We start from the raw sequence: 14,749 nt of genomic DNA on the forward strand, positions 1-14,749 counted from the left end.
TAAAATCTTTAAAAAAAAAAAACAGTGTATATCTGGTTAAAATTTTTAAAAGATTTTATTTATTTATTTAATTGACAGAGAGAGAGACAGCGAGAGAGGGAACACAAGCAGGGGGAGTGGGAGAGGAAGAGGCAGGCTTCCCGCAGAGCAGAGAGCCCGATGTGAGGCTCGATCCCAGGACCCTGGGATCATGACCTGAGCCGAAGGCAGTCGCTTAACCAACTGAGCCACCCAGGCGCCCCTCTGGTTAAAATTTTTAAATAATAAAAAAGGAAGTATCTCTTAATGATATCCCTAAATAATTTTTCAGAAGATAAAGGCTGACAAAAGATTAGCTTTTAAAAGCAATTTAAAAACACTGAATATGATTACTCTCAAGAGAAGAAAGTCTTTAGAATTAAAAAGTACCAGTAGGCATTTTATCTTTTTTTTAAATCCTTTTGCTTGCTAGATTAAGAGCTAAAATTAAAAAAAAAAGGGCGCCTGGGTGGCTCAGTCGGTTAAGCGTCTGCCTTCGGCTAAGGTCATGATCCCGGGGTCCTGGGATCAAGCCCCGCATCGGGCTCCTTGCTCTGCGGGAAGCCTGCTTCTCCCTCTCCCTCTGCTGTTTCCCCTGCTTGTGTTCCCTCTCTCTCTCTCTGCCAAATAAATAAATAAAATCTTAAAAAAAAAAGGAGAAAGAGAGATTTAAAAGGAAAAGATTAATGTTAATATAAATCCCTGGCACTGAATTTGGTTTTAAAGAGTCCAGTTAGGAAAAAGAAAAATGCAGAAGTTAGACAACCTATAACTTATAGCTTCACTTTTTAAACAGGCTCCATTCTTTAAACTAAAACAAAATACTTAAAAAAAAAAAAAAAGATTTAGAATACAAAAACCTATAATTTCCTAGAGAATACTATTATTAGATTTTCTAAGCATATCTATTTTGTAAAACATGTTAGCAAATGAAATAAACTGATCACTCTTCATTTTAAAAGGATTTTTCTTGCTTTCGTTTCCTTCACCAAAGCCATGAAGTCCTACCGGCTCAGTGAGCTACAACTGGCAGTGATATATTTATTTGCCTCAGTCATTTTTTTTTAGATTTCAGTTTTTGTTGTTATGATATATATATAAATGGTGGTTATAAAATTACATATACAGACTACCAAAATGAAGTCAAAGTATACTGAAAAAAATTTTATTTTATTTCTATTGATTTATTTTAGAGAGAGAGAGAGAGCGTGTGCACAAGCAAGGGGAAGAGCAGAGGGGGAAAGAATCTCAAGCAGATCTGCACCAAGTGCGGAGCCCCACGCTGGGCTCGATCTCGCAACCCTGAGATCATAACCTGGGCTGAAACCAAGAGTTGGACGCTTACCCGACTGAACCACCCAGGCATCCCCTGAAAAAAATTTAAAAATAAACACTTAACACATTAGGTGTGCTAATAAGGAAAGCATTATCTGAACCTCTTTTAGTCTCCCTGTATTTTTCTTACCAGACATTGCTCGGGTTAGAAACATTCCTCCTTGTTTATTTAGCAATGACACATCTAGAGTTCCTCCACCCAAATCTATCACCAAGACATGAAAGACATCAGCCTTGTGGAGGCCATAAGCCATGGCTGCCGCTGTGGGTTCATTTATCACCCTCAAGATCTTCAGTCCTGTAAGATTGGTTGGAAGGAAGAACAATTCATCAGAGGACACCATTCTCAAAATTCCTTCCCCCTCAACGTCATACCATGTTAGTGTGTTTTATGCGACATGAACTCCACTGAGTAACAAAGACAGTAGTCACAAACCCATCAAAAATAATGAAATGGGAAGGATAAATATTGGTTGTTCTAAATGGAATCATTAAAATCATTCTAAAAAATTATTAATGTAAGAAAAGAAAAGCCCAGATTCAGTGGAACACATCATTCTATTCTGTATTATTTAATATTTAATTTTAAAAAATCCTAGCCCCTTTTAATTTTCATTGTTTTACTTGGGAATATAAGAGCAATAAAACTTTAATCATCATGTGCTATAATAAATTGCTGTGGAAATGAAATAAGCTTACTATGCTCTTCTTTTTAAAGGGACTTTGAAAAGCAGATAAGTAAACAGATGAGATTATTAAAAAAATCTAGATGAAATGTTCCAATAGGTGAAATGACTCTTAAAAAAGTACTTAAAATTTAAGACCCTCAAATGTAAATCTGAAATATATAGCAAATCTGATCTTGAAAGTAATGCTGAACAGTGAAAGTTCAGGCAAAAGGTCAGATTTCCTTGCGCAAACTTCCTGCTTTAACCTAACTGCCATAGGTCATGAGTGGTTTGGAAAGTAATACAGCATTTATGTATCAGGAGCCATAAAAAAATTATTCAAATTCTGAGGAATTTATTTAAATTCATACCCTTTCCCTTAGCAGTCTGACTTCATCACTCACTTTGCTCTGGTCACACTGACCAACTTACCACCTTCAGATGTATCAGCAAATTCCCATTTTATGGCTGCTACACTGACCATTCTCTCCTGCAATATTCTTACCCTATATATCAGCTTGGCTAACAAACGTGCCTCCTTCAAATCTGCTTAAACGTCACTTTCTCAATGAGGCCTACCTGACCACTCTAAAACCTACAAGTCCCCCCCACCTCCTGATCACTACCAGCAATCCTGTTCCTGTTCTACTCTTTTTTCTTCCATTGCATGTTACTTTCTGATATACAATGTATCAGGGTTTTCAACCAGGAGCAATTTTGCCCCTCTGGGAGCATTTGGCAACATCTGAGGACAGAAGATTATCACTACTTGGAGAGGAGAGGGCTGCTAGCACCTCATGAGTAGAAGCTGGGGTGCTGCTAACTGTCCTATAACGCACAGAACAGTTTCCCATAACACAGAATTATCTAGCCCAAAACATCAAATAATGCTAAGAGAGGGAAACCCCACAATATACTTATCTTTAATACAGACGTTCTGTTTCCCTCCAGTAGAATATAAGTTCCTTGAGAACAGAGATTTATCTGTTTTGTTTATCAAGGCACTCAATATTTATTGAATGGTTTTAAATGAGTTCTCTTCCACCTCAGATTTTAAAAAAAATATTACATTCATCATAAACATTAAAGAAAGTTTACAGAAAAAATTCCTCATTGCTAACATGCACCCATGTTCTCAGTCTTTATTATATGCCTACCTAACTGGCTGTTTTCATAGTATGTTGCATTTTACATTGTGCCATAAAATTTTCTTAATTTCTGTTTCTAAACCTATATCAAAATCCACCTAATTTACCCACTTTGGGTTTATTCATGTGCTTTGTTAGGTGGTTTGCAAAGTGATACACCTTACTACAGAAGATTTTCAACCTAAGAACATTTTGAGAAAAATATAACTCTAGCAAGCGTGATATTACCTGCAAGGTTAGCAGCTTCAATTGTTGAATTTCTCTGTTTTAGATCAAATTCTGCTGGTACAGAAATAACAGCATTGGCAACTGGCATTCCAAGATATTCCTCTGCCATTTCCTTTAACTTCAACAGTAGTCTAGAGCCAACATATTCTGGGGAAACGGTGATGGTCTCATTACTTGTCACAGAAAACTCAACCATTCCATTTTTGTTTAAAACCTGTGAATAGGATTTGCCAAAAAAGAAAAAAAAAAGAAAGAAATGTAAAATCATACATATACACATACACATATATACTTAAATACATACATACATACACACTGGACTTATTCAATAAAAAACTTAACTTTATAACGTCATAAAATTTATTTATAATCTATCATTTACTAAGATTAGAGGTTATTAAAAGCTATACTTTAAAATCTATAAAGTGAATCTACAATAACTGCAGAATAATAAAATCCATCACCACGCATATAAATGGAATATAGAAGATTCTCAATATATATCTGTTAAATGAAAGGAAAAAAGATGAAATATAAGGAATAAAAGTTGCTGGATCATGTATTTGACTTAGGATCTTCTTTTTTTTAGTTTACTTGTTTCCAAAAATAATAGATACCTGAAAAAGTGTTCTGGCACATATTAACAAGAATAATTTTAGTACTTCATTATGTTCTTATCCAAGAATCAAATATCACTTATATTCTTATTTCCATGAAAACATGTATTAAGTCATTATCCCTGCTAATGTGGTTGTACATTTAAAAAACTAGATTAATTCTAAAACATGCTATCCTACTTTCACCAACAGACTAAATTCATATCAAGAGTAAAGAGAATTAAGTCTTCTAAGAAATTGTAAGAATTTTACCCTGGTCATTCTAGACTACATAATTAGATTTCAATGAAGAAAACTTGACCATCTACAAACCTATCTGGAAAAAACAAAAATAAGCTACAGATACTATTAAAATGAGGTTCAGTTCCCACATGAAACAGGAACAACAACAACAAAAAAATCACAACACTTAGAAACTTAACAACACCAAGAAAACTCAAACTAACTCTTGGCTGGAAAATAGTACAGGGGGTCCTCAAAAAACTGACAATGGAACTACAATCTGATGCAGCAGCTCCACTTCTGGGAACATACCCTTATGTGGAAGAGCTACCTGCACCCCATGGTCACAGCAGCATTATTTACGATGGCCGAGCCATGAATACAACCGAAGTGTCTATCAACAGATAAATGGATAAAGCTGTGATATACATACACAATGGAATGTTATTCAGCCATAAAAAAAGAAGAAATTCCTGCCGCTGGTGACATGGATGGACCCTGCGGGTATTACGCTAAGCGCAGTTAAGTCAAACAGGGAAAGACAAACGCTGTATGATCGCTCATATGTAGAATCTAAAACAACAACCAAACTCAGAGAAAAAAAGATTAGATAGGTTACCACAGGCAGGGGATGGGGGGAGAGTAGGGGAAATGGATGAAGGTGGTCAAAAGGTACAGATTTCCAGTTATAAAAGAAATAAGTACTGGGAATGTAATGTCAACATGATGACTATAGTTAATACTGCTATATGGTGTATTTGAAGGTTGCCGAGAGAGTAAATTCTAAGAGCTCTCACCACAAGGAAAAAAAATTTTTTTTTTTTGTATCTATATGAGATGATGGATGTTAACTTATTGTTCTAATAATTACACAATATATTTAAGTGAAATCATTATGCTGTACATCATAAATTTATACAGGGCCGTATGTTGATTATATCCCAATAAAACTTGGGAAAAAAATAATTCCTGAATCAGTAAGTAATGTACTCAAATTCTTAATTTTGAGGAAATGTATAGCTCTATATAATTTAATCATTACTTAAGACTTATAAATTGATAAAGGATCCTAAGAAAAAAGCTAAAAAAGAACAAAGAAATAAACCTAAGAAATGCATGGGATAGATTTATTTTCTCCTTTGAAAATGCATAAAATATTTAAGAATTTTATTCAATAAGCAGCACTGATACAGCTATCAATTTTAAAAGCTAGTCACTTAGAATTCCACTTCACAGTTTACATGAAAAACCCTCTATGGAAAAAAACACTTAAATATTTAAAAGATATGGGTGGGGGGATGGGTGAAATGGGTGATGGGGATTAAAGAGTACACTCATCATGATGAAAAAAATGTTTTAGACAAAAAATAAAATACTTAAAAGAAAAAACTGGCAAAACACAAACCTACATATAGTCATGTAAAAGCATTAGCAATAGAAGTGGATAGGATGGGAAAGGCCATTGTAAGCATGGTAAGAGTCTATAATCATTTTTTAAAAATTTTTGAGATGATTTTGCCACATAAAAATTTAACATTCTTGACAGCTCAAAAGCAAAATTATGTATCATCAGTTAAAAAAAAAGAACATAAAAAAACACTGTAAACATATCACAAAGTATTTTACAAAGGAAAAGAACCCCCCCTCAAAAAATAGGACAAAGGACAAGAAATAGATCACTAAAAAAATAAAAATGCCAATTAACAAATGTTTAAAAAATCTGACCTCAGTAAAAATCAAAGGAATGCTAATTAATACAAAAATACCATTTTTCACTTATATATTGGCAAAGATTAAAAAATAGTAACTGGGGCGGGAGGGTACCTGGGTGCTCAGTTGGTTGAGCGTCTGATTTACGGCTTCAACTCAATCATGATCTCAGGGCCCTGAGACTGAGTACCGTGGCAGTCTCCGTGGAGTCTGCTTGAAGATTCTCTCCCTCTGCCTCTACTCCTACTTACACTTACTCTGTCTCTCTCTTAAATAAATCTTAAACAAACAAACAGTAACTAGGGAAGATATAGGCCCTCTAAAAAAAAGTAAAGAGTACACAACCGTTTCAGTGTACAATTTGGCAATATAAATCAAAGTACTTAAAGAACTCAAGTTCTTCTACTTCTAGAATTCAAGCTAAGGATCAAGAAGTACACAAAGATATATGTACAAGAATATTCACTGAAGCTGCAACGTAAGTGGAAAACCAGGGGAAAAAAATGTGCCCTTACTGAGACTGGAAAATTAAATATTGGAATAGCCATTCTAAGGAACCATGTCATATTGTTGAGTTTCAAATAAGTCATAAAGTAGCATGCCTACTGTGATCTCTTTTAAAGTATATAAATATGTATATCCTACCACACACAGCACCTATCCATCTATCTAGCCATCCATCCATCTATCCATCCGTCCATCCACCCATCCATCCATCCATAGTACATGGGGCATCATTAGCCTTCTTGCTACAATGAAAGAGCTAACCAGGCAGGCAGGCAGGCAGGCATCCATCCATCCATCCATAGTTCATGGGGCTTCATTAGCTTTCTTGCTACAATGAAACAAAGATCTAAGCAGATATTCTGAGGATTGCAAAGCAAGAACATAGTAAGGCTCCAAATCCATGATAGAGCTGTGGAGCCAATGAATTAAGTCATCCTGGAATTGCTGTAGGACTGCTTGTCATAATGTAGCTTCCATGCAGAGTAAGTAAGTTGAAACAGAATGTTTTATAGCTTGAAGCCAAAGCATTAATTGAAACAGTATGCTTAACTAAAATTAAAACAGATTTTAGCTTAATCACTTACCTTAAATGGGTATCTGCCAACTTCAGCCTCCAGCTCTTCTGGGGTAAAAATCTTGCCTATGAATCTCTTGGCATCATATATTGTGTTCTGAGGATTTGAATCGGCCAGCTCTAAGCTTTCATAACCCACATATACATCATTGTCAGTAAAGGACACCATGCTGGGTATACTGATATGCCCATTTTCATCTGGAATGACCTTTACTTTTCCTGTGCCAGGAAAAAACACCCCAACAGAACAATAGGTGGTACCAAGGTCAATGCCAATCACTTTAGGAGTAGGCAATGGTAAGTACTGTTGTGCCAAATACCCAGCCAACAGGAGAGTCAAAACAGCTGATCCTGAAATACAGGCAAATGAAAAGATATGTTTTATTAAACTAGTACAATATGTTAAATTACTATAGCAAAGTCCTTTTAATAACACTCTTTGAGAAAAGACTAATACACTCTCAAAATATTTTCTTTTATAGTACTAAAGATAACACTTCTCTCAGACATCAAGTTTTTCATAATGCAGACATCAAGTCTTTAATAAAGACTATAATACAGTTAAAATGAAGGAACAACAAAACCAAAAAACCCCTGTAGTTGTATGTCTGTGTACTACACCTATGGGGGAAGAAAAAGTAAAAACATATAATTAATTGTGCTAATACTGACAGGAAAAGCCATTCATCTTTGGCAAAAGCTAGATAAATATAATATAGATATAATTCAATTTCTTGATCAATTAATATTTAGATATTATAGCTTTATAAGCAGTTTTAGTTATCATTTAAAAGAAACTCCATTATTAAATTTCCACAGCAAAAACTCTGTTATTGGAGGACTAAAATTTTTTTATCCCCTCATCTCCTTTTTCCTTTCAAAAGGATGAACTGGATAAATTGGTAAAATGATTTTGAAAGTAGTTTAAATATGAAACTGCCACTTTACAACAGAACACAGTTAACTTTTTCTGTATTTAAATACAAATTAAGAAAATACTTCTTGCAGAAGTTAATATTTAGGGAAGGAGAACCATAAATGTGTAACCCTAAATGCAATATAAAGCTCATTGAAGGCGGCTTTTGTTCACTTTTGTATATCCCCTGCACTAGGAATGGCTCCTAGCAAACAGCAGATGCTCAACAAATATTGATTTAAAAAAACCACACACAGTAGAGGAACCATGAGAGACGATGGACTCTGAAAAACAAACTGAGGGTTCTAGAGGGGAGAGGGGTGGGAGGATGGGTTAGCCTGGTGGTGGGTATTGAGGAGGGCACGTTCTGCATGGAGCACTGGGTGTTATGCACAAACAATGAATCATGGAACACTTCATCTAAAACTAATGATGTAATGTATGGGGATTAATATAAGAATAAAAAAATTAAAAATATATACAAAAAAATAAAAAATAAAAAAATAAAATAAAACACACACACACACAAATATGTACAAACGCCATGCAGATTGTAAACATAAGGAATGAAGAAAGATGCCACTTCGAATTTAAAATTAGTATGTTATTTGGTTTCAGGAGATTATGTCCATACGTATTACATACGACCCAAAACGTCAATTTGTAGGAGTGTTTTACTAATTGTGAGCTCATCCTCATCAACACATAACTCAAAAAAAAAAAAAAGAAAGAAAGAAAGAAATCAAGTGCCAACCCCACTTTCTTCTTGCTCCTATGTGGAAAACTTCAGAAACATTTCATTATTTTCTCGTTCGGGGAGGGTTAATTACTAACTCAGATTGGTGTAAAGTGCATCAGACTATACATCCAAGAGGCCTGGCTTTCTCAAAATGCAGCATCCCACGAGTCTACAGCTCAGGCCGCGGGTACTGCTCCTCCCCCTTCCTCTACAAAGGGGTCTTGGAGATGCACGTTCTTGCAGCCTCTCAAAGGCCCCAATTCAACCAACGATTCAAAATCGCCGTTGTTTTGAAAAGAACCCTTCCCGAGGCCCGATGTCCCTGGGATGTACGCAGAGGGTCGCCGCCGGCCCTACATGGCCTACTCTGGCCCAGGCCATTTCTGGACGAACCCTCAATCCGGCGCCCCGAGAAACCAAAAACCGCCTCTAAGTCACCTTTCCCGGGTCCTTCCCACTGCGCCAATTGGATTCGGGAGGTGACAACCACCCCTGCCCATCCCGGCCTCCCCAAACTGCTCCGGTGCCCACAACAGCCATAGAGAACCCCTGGTCACTGACCTAAGATCGTCATCTCTCCAGCCATCACAGTCCCGCCGAAGAGGCTTGGGATGACTGTACCAGACGTGAGGGACCGCCCCCACGCCACCTCCCAGCCCCGAGGCTTACTGGGTAGTGTAGTTCTCTTGCTCCAACGCAGTTGGAGAAGCTACAGCTCTGACCAGAGAAGAGACTTCATTTACCATCAGGTCGCGGGGCCGAGAGCCTCCATTCAACCGCTGCCAGTGACGTCTGAGCCGCCCTCCCACGCCCGGATTACGGGGCCAATTAGGCTGAGGTGGAGAAGAGCCAAGAAGAGAGACTGGGGTTTATAATCAAACCGGAAGCGCCTGGAACCAAGTTGAGGTAAAAACACACTATCTCTTTAGCACCGCCCCACCGCTTTGCATTCTGGGAAGTGTAGTTCGGGCCTGCCCCCATTCGCGGTAGGGAGAGCGAGGACCCGTAGGTTATTGCTTTCTTTAGCCGTGTTCCTCTCCCAGGCCTAGGTTCAAGCCTTTGTCTTTCGTTCTTCCTACCTTTTAAAGAATGATCCTTTGCCTGGGATCTAGATTTTGGATGGGGTTCCTCTAAACACCTGTCATAATTGGCAGGAATTGCTTTCATGGACAAGTCCTGTAGCATGTAATGGCCATTTAGGAAACTTCTGAAGTGTTTTTCAGATTCTAGTCTATAAGAGACCTTTTTTTTTTTTCCTTCTTGGTCATTGGTAGTACTTAATGGCTCTTTCTGAAAGTCTGTCTGTCTGTCTGTCATTGCTGTTAAAGTTCCCCAGAACTATAATCCTGGAGAATTGAAATATGTTTCCTCATCTTAGATGTAAATCAAACAATCCGTGTTGACAACCGGTCAACCTGCTGGGGGTATGTATATACTACTGGCTTTTTGACTAAAAAATGTATATGAAAATATTGATGGTTATTGAAGTTGAAGTACAGTTAATGGGGATGCATTATAATCTCTCCACTTTTGTACATTTAAAAAAATCTTTCATAATGTAATCTATAAAAAGTGTGTGTATGTCTATAGTGAGTACTGTTCAGTATAATTTCTTTATGAAGAACACATAATTCAAACACTCAAGTCATGAATATTATTAGGTATAGATCATATTAATCAACATTTACTGACCGTAGTGGTAGCCCCTGGTAACAACCGGAAGGAGAGACAGAAGGTAAGCACATACATATAATTTATTATGGTATATACTGTGAAAATAAAGGAAATCTCATCATTTTTAAAATGGAGCAGGAGAAGCCTTGAAGGGGGAGCTCTCTGGGACTACCACGGGTTGTCAATTGCAGACCCCAGGAGGAAAAGCCATACCTTGCATCCTCAGCAGGAGGAAGCTTAATTTACTGCCCCAGCAGGAGGTAATAAACTTTTCTCCTTGCCCAGCAATAGCAATAGCCAATGAGAAGTTCAAACTCTTTAGGGGCACCTGGGTGGCTCAGTCGGTTGAGCATCTGCCCTCAGCTCAGGTCATGATCCTGGTGATCCTGGCGTCCTGGGATCCTGCCCCCGCCCCCCTCGGGCTCCCTGTTGTGCAGTGGGGGGAGTCTGCCTCTCCCTCTGCCTTTGCCTCTCCCTCTGCTTCTGCCTCTCTACCTCTCCCACCCCCCCACCCCCGCCCCGGGGTTTGATGGCTCTCGCACTCTCTCTCTCAAATAAATAAAATCATTAAAAATTAAAAAAAAAAAGTTCAAACTCTCACTCTACTACAATGGACTTTTGTTCAGGGAAGTCCTTCACAATTTTGTCCTGTCCTCCATAGAAACAAGCCTCTCTCATTTGGTTCTCCAGACTTGCCTATGGTTCACTATAGTTTGCTTGTCCTGAATCGCAATTCCTCTGCTATTCATACCACATAAACTCATTTTGCTAGTAAAATAACTGGCTAATCTTAGGATTAACAAAACCATAATTGTGTATGGATAGAGGGCAGAAACAGAATTGAATAAACACTGTAATTTAATCTTGAAGTCAAGAAGACTTCAAGATCTTTATACTAATGTTATAAAGAATAGCAACCAAGAGAGTTGGGAAATAAGGGTGAGGGCAGGGATATGGAAAGAAATGTGGATATACTGTTTTCTTCATTTTTCTTAGCAGGGAGTTCATAGATATTTAGAATGGAGAATTTGAGACATAGGCGCTTAAATAGATAATTCAAGGTTATGAAGGCAACTTTCTGAAGGACTAAAAAATGATAAAACATATAAAAGAATAAGCTATAGAGAAAAATAAGTGGGACAAAATTAAAATGTGTACTTTTTTTCAGTTTTCCATAGACAGGTGTCAATGTATATAATTTAAAGTAAAATTTAAAAATCCATATAGCAAGGGGCGCCTGGGTGGCTCAGTCGTTAAGCGTCTGCCTTCAGCTCAGATCATGATCCCGGGGTCCTGGGATAGAGCCCTGCATTGGGCTCCCTGCTCCGCGGGAAGCCTGTTTCTCCCTCTCCCCCTGCTTGTGATCCTGCTCTCACTGTGTCTCTCTCTGTCAAATAAATAAATAAAATCTTAAAAAAAAAAAAAATCCATATAGCAAAATATATGAACAAAGGAAGCAATAAGTCAAAAAATATATCAGATGACAGATTTAGGCTCAATTTTTATTATATGCATAAATATAAATGGGATAGACTAAAAACTGCCAGATTGCCTTTTTTTTATATAAAGTTATAACTATTTATTAGAGACTTAAATAGATAACTAAATGAAGTTGGTAGCTGGAAAATATCTTAGAGGGCATCTGGACCCACCCCCTTATTTATAGAGAGAAAAATAGAGGCCAAGAGAAGTCAAGAAAATTATGATCTCAATTAGTGTTCATTCTCTTAATAAATTATACTTCACCTTCAATTTAGTGATTAGAGGTAATCTTTAACAATAGCAGCTGGAGTGAAAAATTATCTAATTATATATCCCGATATTTCTCATTATTATTTCAGAAATGTGCTCTGTTAGGAAAATCATTGCCAAATAACAAAAATCTTACAATATACCAGTCTAATTCAGGGGACAAATTATCCTTGTTGTTGTTTAATTCACACTTATTTCTCTTCTCTCATCTATATAAGAAAAGTTCATTGAATGGAAAATTGATCCAGTTCTCTGCACATTCATTAGAAGAATAAGTGTATTGAAATTACAATTTAGTTTGAGTTACATTGTTAGATTCTATGGAACACTGTGATATTTAAACATAAAAAATTACTTCTATGTTAAAATTATGCCATAACAGGACAAATCTCATTTATTGAACCAGAGTATTTATACATTTTCCCCCTTGTGCTAGACTGCTATGGTTCCATATATTTCTGTTCTCTGGGAATTTAAAATTTATTGCATGAAGATTTTTCATGTAAACGTATTAGGAAATAAATCTGATTTGTAACCAAGAAGCTGGTACCAGTGTTGTTTTTTCACAGAACCTTATTATCATACCTCTGAACTTTTGAAGGATGAGTATGTTTGCCCTTTATTTTAAAAATAGCTTATATTCTGGTTATTGTCTGTAAGTTTCAAATTAATTTAAGTGGATATATATATTACATATGTTTACAATAAGAAACAGATTGTTTTTAAAAAATCTATTTCCGATTAAAGCAAAACAACAAAAACTTGAAGTCATATGAATGTATGAATACTTCTTACATGATCAAAAATATGTCCCAAACAACAAACCAGCACCAGACTTAGAATTATTACCAGTAAAATTGAGACCGAGATAAGAATACTCATTTACAACTATTATATAGCATTGCTTTGGAATTAACAGCCTGTGCAAGAAAATACAATAGAAAGTATAAATTTAGGGAAAATAAAAAGGCAAATTTATCATCATTTTCTAATTATATGATTATTATCTTAGTTCAGGCTACTATAGCAAAATAATACAAGCTGGGTAGTTCATAAACAACAGAAATGTATTTCTCATAGTTCTGGAGCCTGAGAAATCTAAGGTCAAGACACTGGCAGATTAGGTGTCTGGTGAAAGCCTGTTTCCTGTTTCATAGACTGCTGTCTTCTCTGTGTCTTCACAAGGTGGAAGGGACAAGGGAACTCTCTAGGGTCTTTTTTATAAGGGTATTAATCGCACTCATGAGGATTCTACTCTCATAATCTAATCACCTCTCAAAGGTCTCACCTTCTAATACTATTATATTGAGGATTGGGGTTCAACATAGATTTGGGGGGTGGGGAGGAGTGGAGACACAGTCTGTAGCGATTATATAAATTAAAACACACACTAAAAATGTCTGAGAAACAATAAGAATTGAATAGAGGGCTCCTTTAATAATATTGAATAAGAATAACTTTTCTATATGCAAACAACATCCAGTTAGAAAAAAATATGGCAGGAAAGATTACATTTACAGTAGCAAACAAAATCCTTAGAAGTACATTTAAAAATAAAAGAAGAAAGCTTTAAATCTCTCCTAAAAATCAATCAATCAATCTTTCCTAAGACTAGAACAAAATACTGAAGTAAATAAAAAGACAACACCTTTTTGGATAGGAAAACTCAAGAAATTTATTATAGAAAATTTTAAACATACATAGGCAGAGACAGTTAGCGACCATGCCCCTCATCCAGATTCAATAATTATCAATTGGTAACTAATCATGCTTTTTTTTAAACAAAAATACAAGAGAACAAATCTACACCTTTATTTACTTTTCATTAAATTTAAATCCTTGAGGGGTACAGCATCACACGGATTCTGTGGCCACTGGCTTTAGCAGGAAGGTTGCTTCGGAATTTGGCCCGAACCATGCCACTGTTTCCATGAGCACGAGTTACTTTTCCCCAGATTACTCTGGTTTTGTTTGGTTTGCCACCAGGAGTCACTGTGTTGTTCTTTGCTTTGTACACATAAGCACATCTCTTGCCTAGATAGAATTCCGTTTCATCTCGAGCATAAACACCTTCGATTTTAAGAAGAGCTGTGTGCTCCCTCTGGTTCTGGAGACCCCGCTTATAGCCAGCAAAAATGGCCTTGGACCACAGCCTTCCAGACATTATTTGGCATTATAGGAGTTCTGTTCCCAGCAGGCCTCCACAGACTCCAAGATGGCGGAAAAAGAAAGGCAAAGCCTAACTAATCATGTTTTATGTCTATCTGCCCTATTCCTCAATCTCATATTACTTTGAAGCAAATAGGAGATAAATCCTTTTATCCTTAAATATTTCAATAAGTACATGTAAAAAAATTTTTAAACACAAAATAATATTGTCAAACGTAAATATTAAAAGTAATTCTCTACTATTAAGAATCTAGTCAGAAGCATTTCCAAATGCTTCATACATAAATATTGTATTGTTTTCCAGTTTGCTCCTTTGAATTAGAATCCAAAAGTCAACCACTTGCACTTTTGAACGATTTTATTTATTAATTTGACAGAGAGAGACACAGCGAGAGAGGGAACAAAAGCAGGGGGAGTGGGAGAGGGAGAAGCAGGCTCCCCGCCGAGCAGGGAGCCCGATGCGGGGCTCGAT

The 14,749-nt window shown here is 36.6% G+C and overlaps 1 protein-coding gene and 1 pseudogene across 1 annotated transcript in view; both read right to left on the reverse strand.

Moving 5' to 3' along the window:
- Positions 1 to 9,393, reverse strand: part of HSPA13 (heat shock protein family A (Hsp70) member 13) — a 12,986-nt gene extending 3,593 nt beyond the window's left edge. The window contains exons 1-4 of the mRNA XM_006727653.3: positions 9,244 to 9,393; positions 7,038 to 7,378; positions 3,398 to 3,611; positions 1,484 to 1,651 (exon numbers count right to left, since the gene is read on the reverse strand). Of these exons, the coding sequence (XP_006727716.1) occupies positions 1,484 to 1,651; positions 3,398 to 3,611; positions 7,038 to 7,378; positions 9,244 to 9,268 (748 nt within the window). The 5' untranslated portion in view covers positions 9,269 to 9,393. The remainder of the gene's footprint in view (positions 1 to 1,483; positions 1,652 to 3,397; positions 3,612 to 7,037; positions 7,379 to 9,243) is intronic.
- Positions 9,394 to 13,883: 4,490 nt separating this feature from the next.
- On the reverse strand, positions 13,884 to 14,288 carry LOC145717312 (large ribosomal subunit protein eL33 pseudogene; annotated as a pseudogene).
- Positions 14,289 to 14,749: the final 461 nt, after the last annotated feature.

This window comes from Leptonychotes weddellii, chromosome 1 (genome assembly GCF_054177405.1).
Source record: "Leptonychotes weddellii isolate Sample4059 chromosome 1, ASM5417740v2, whole genome shotgun sequence".
Taxonomy (NCBI): domain Eukaryota; kingdom Metazoa; phylum Chordata; class Mammalia; order Carnivora; family Phocidae; genus Leptonychotes; species Leptonychotes weddellii.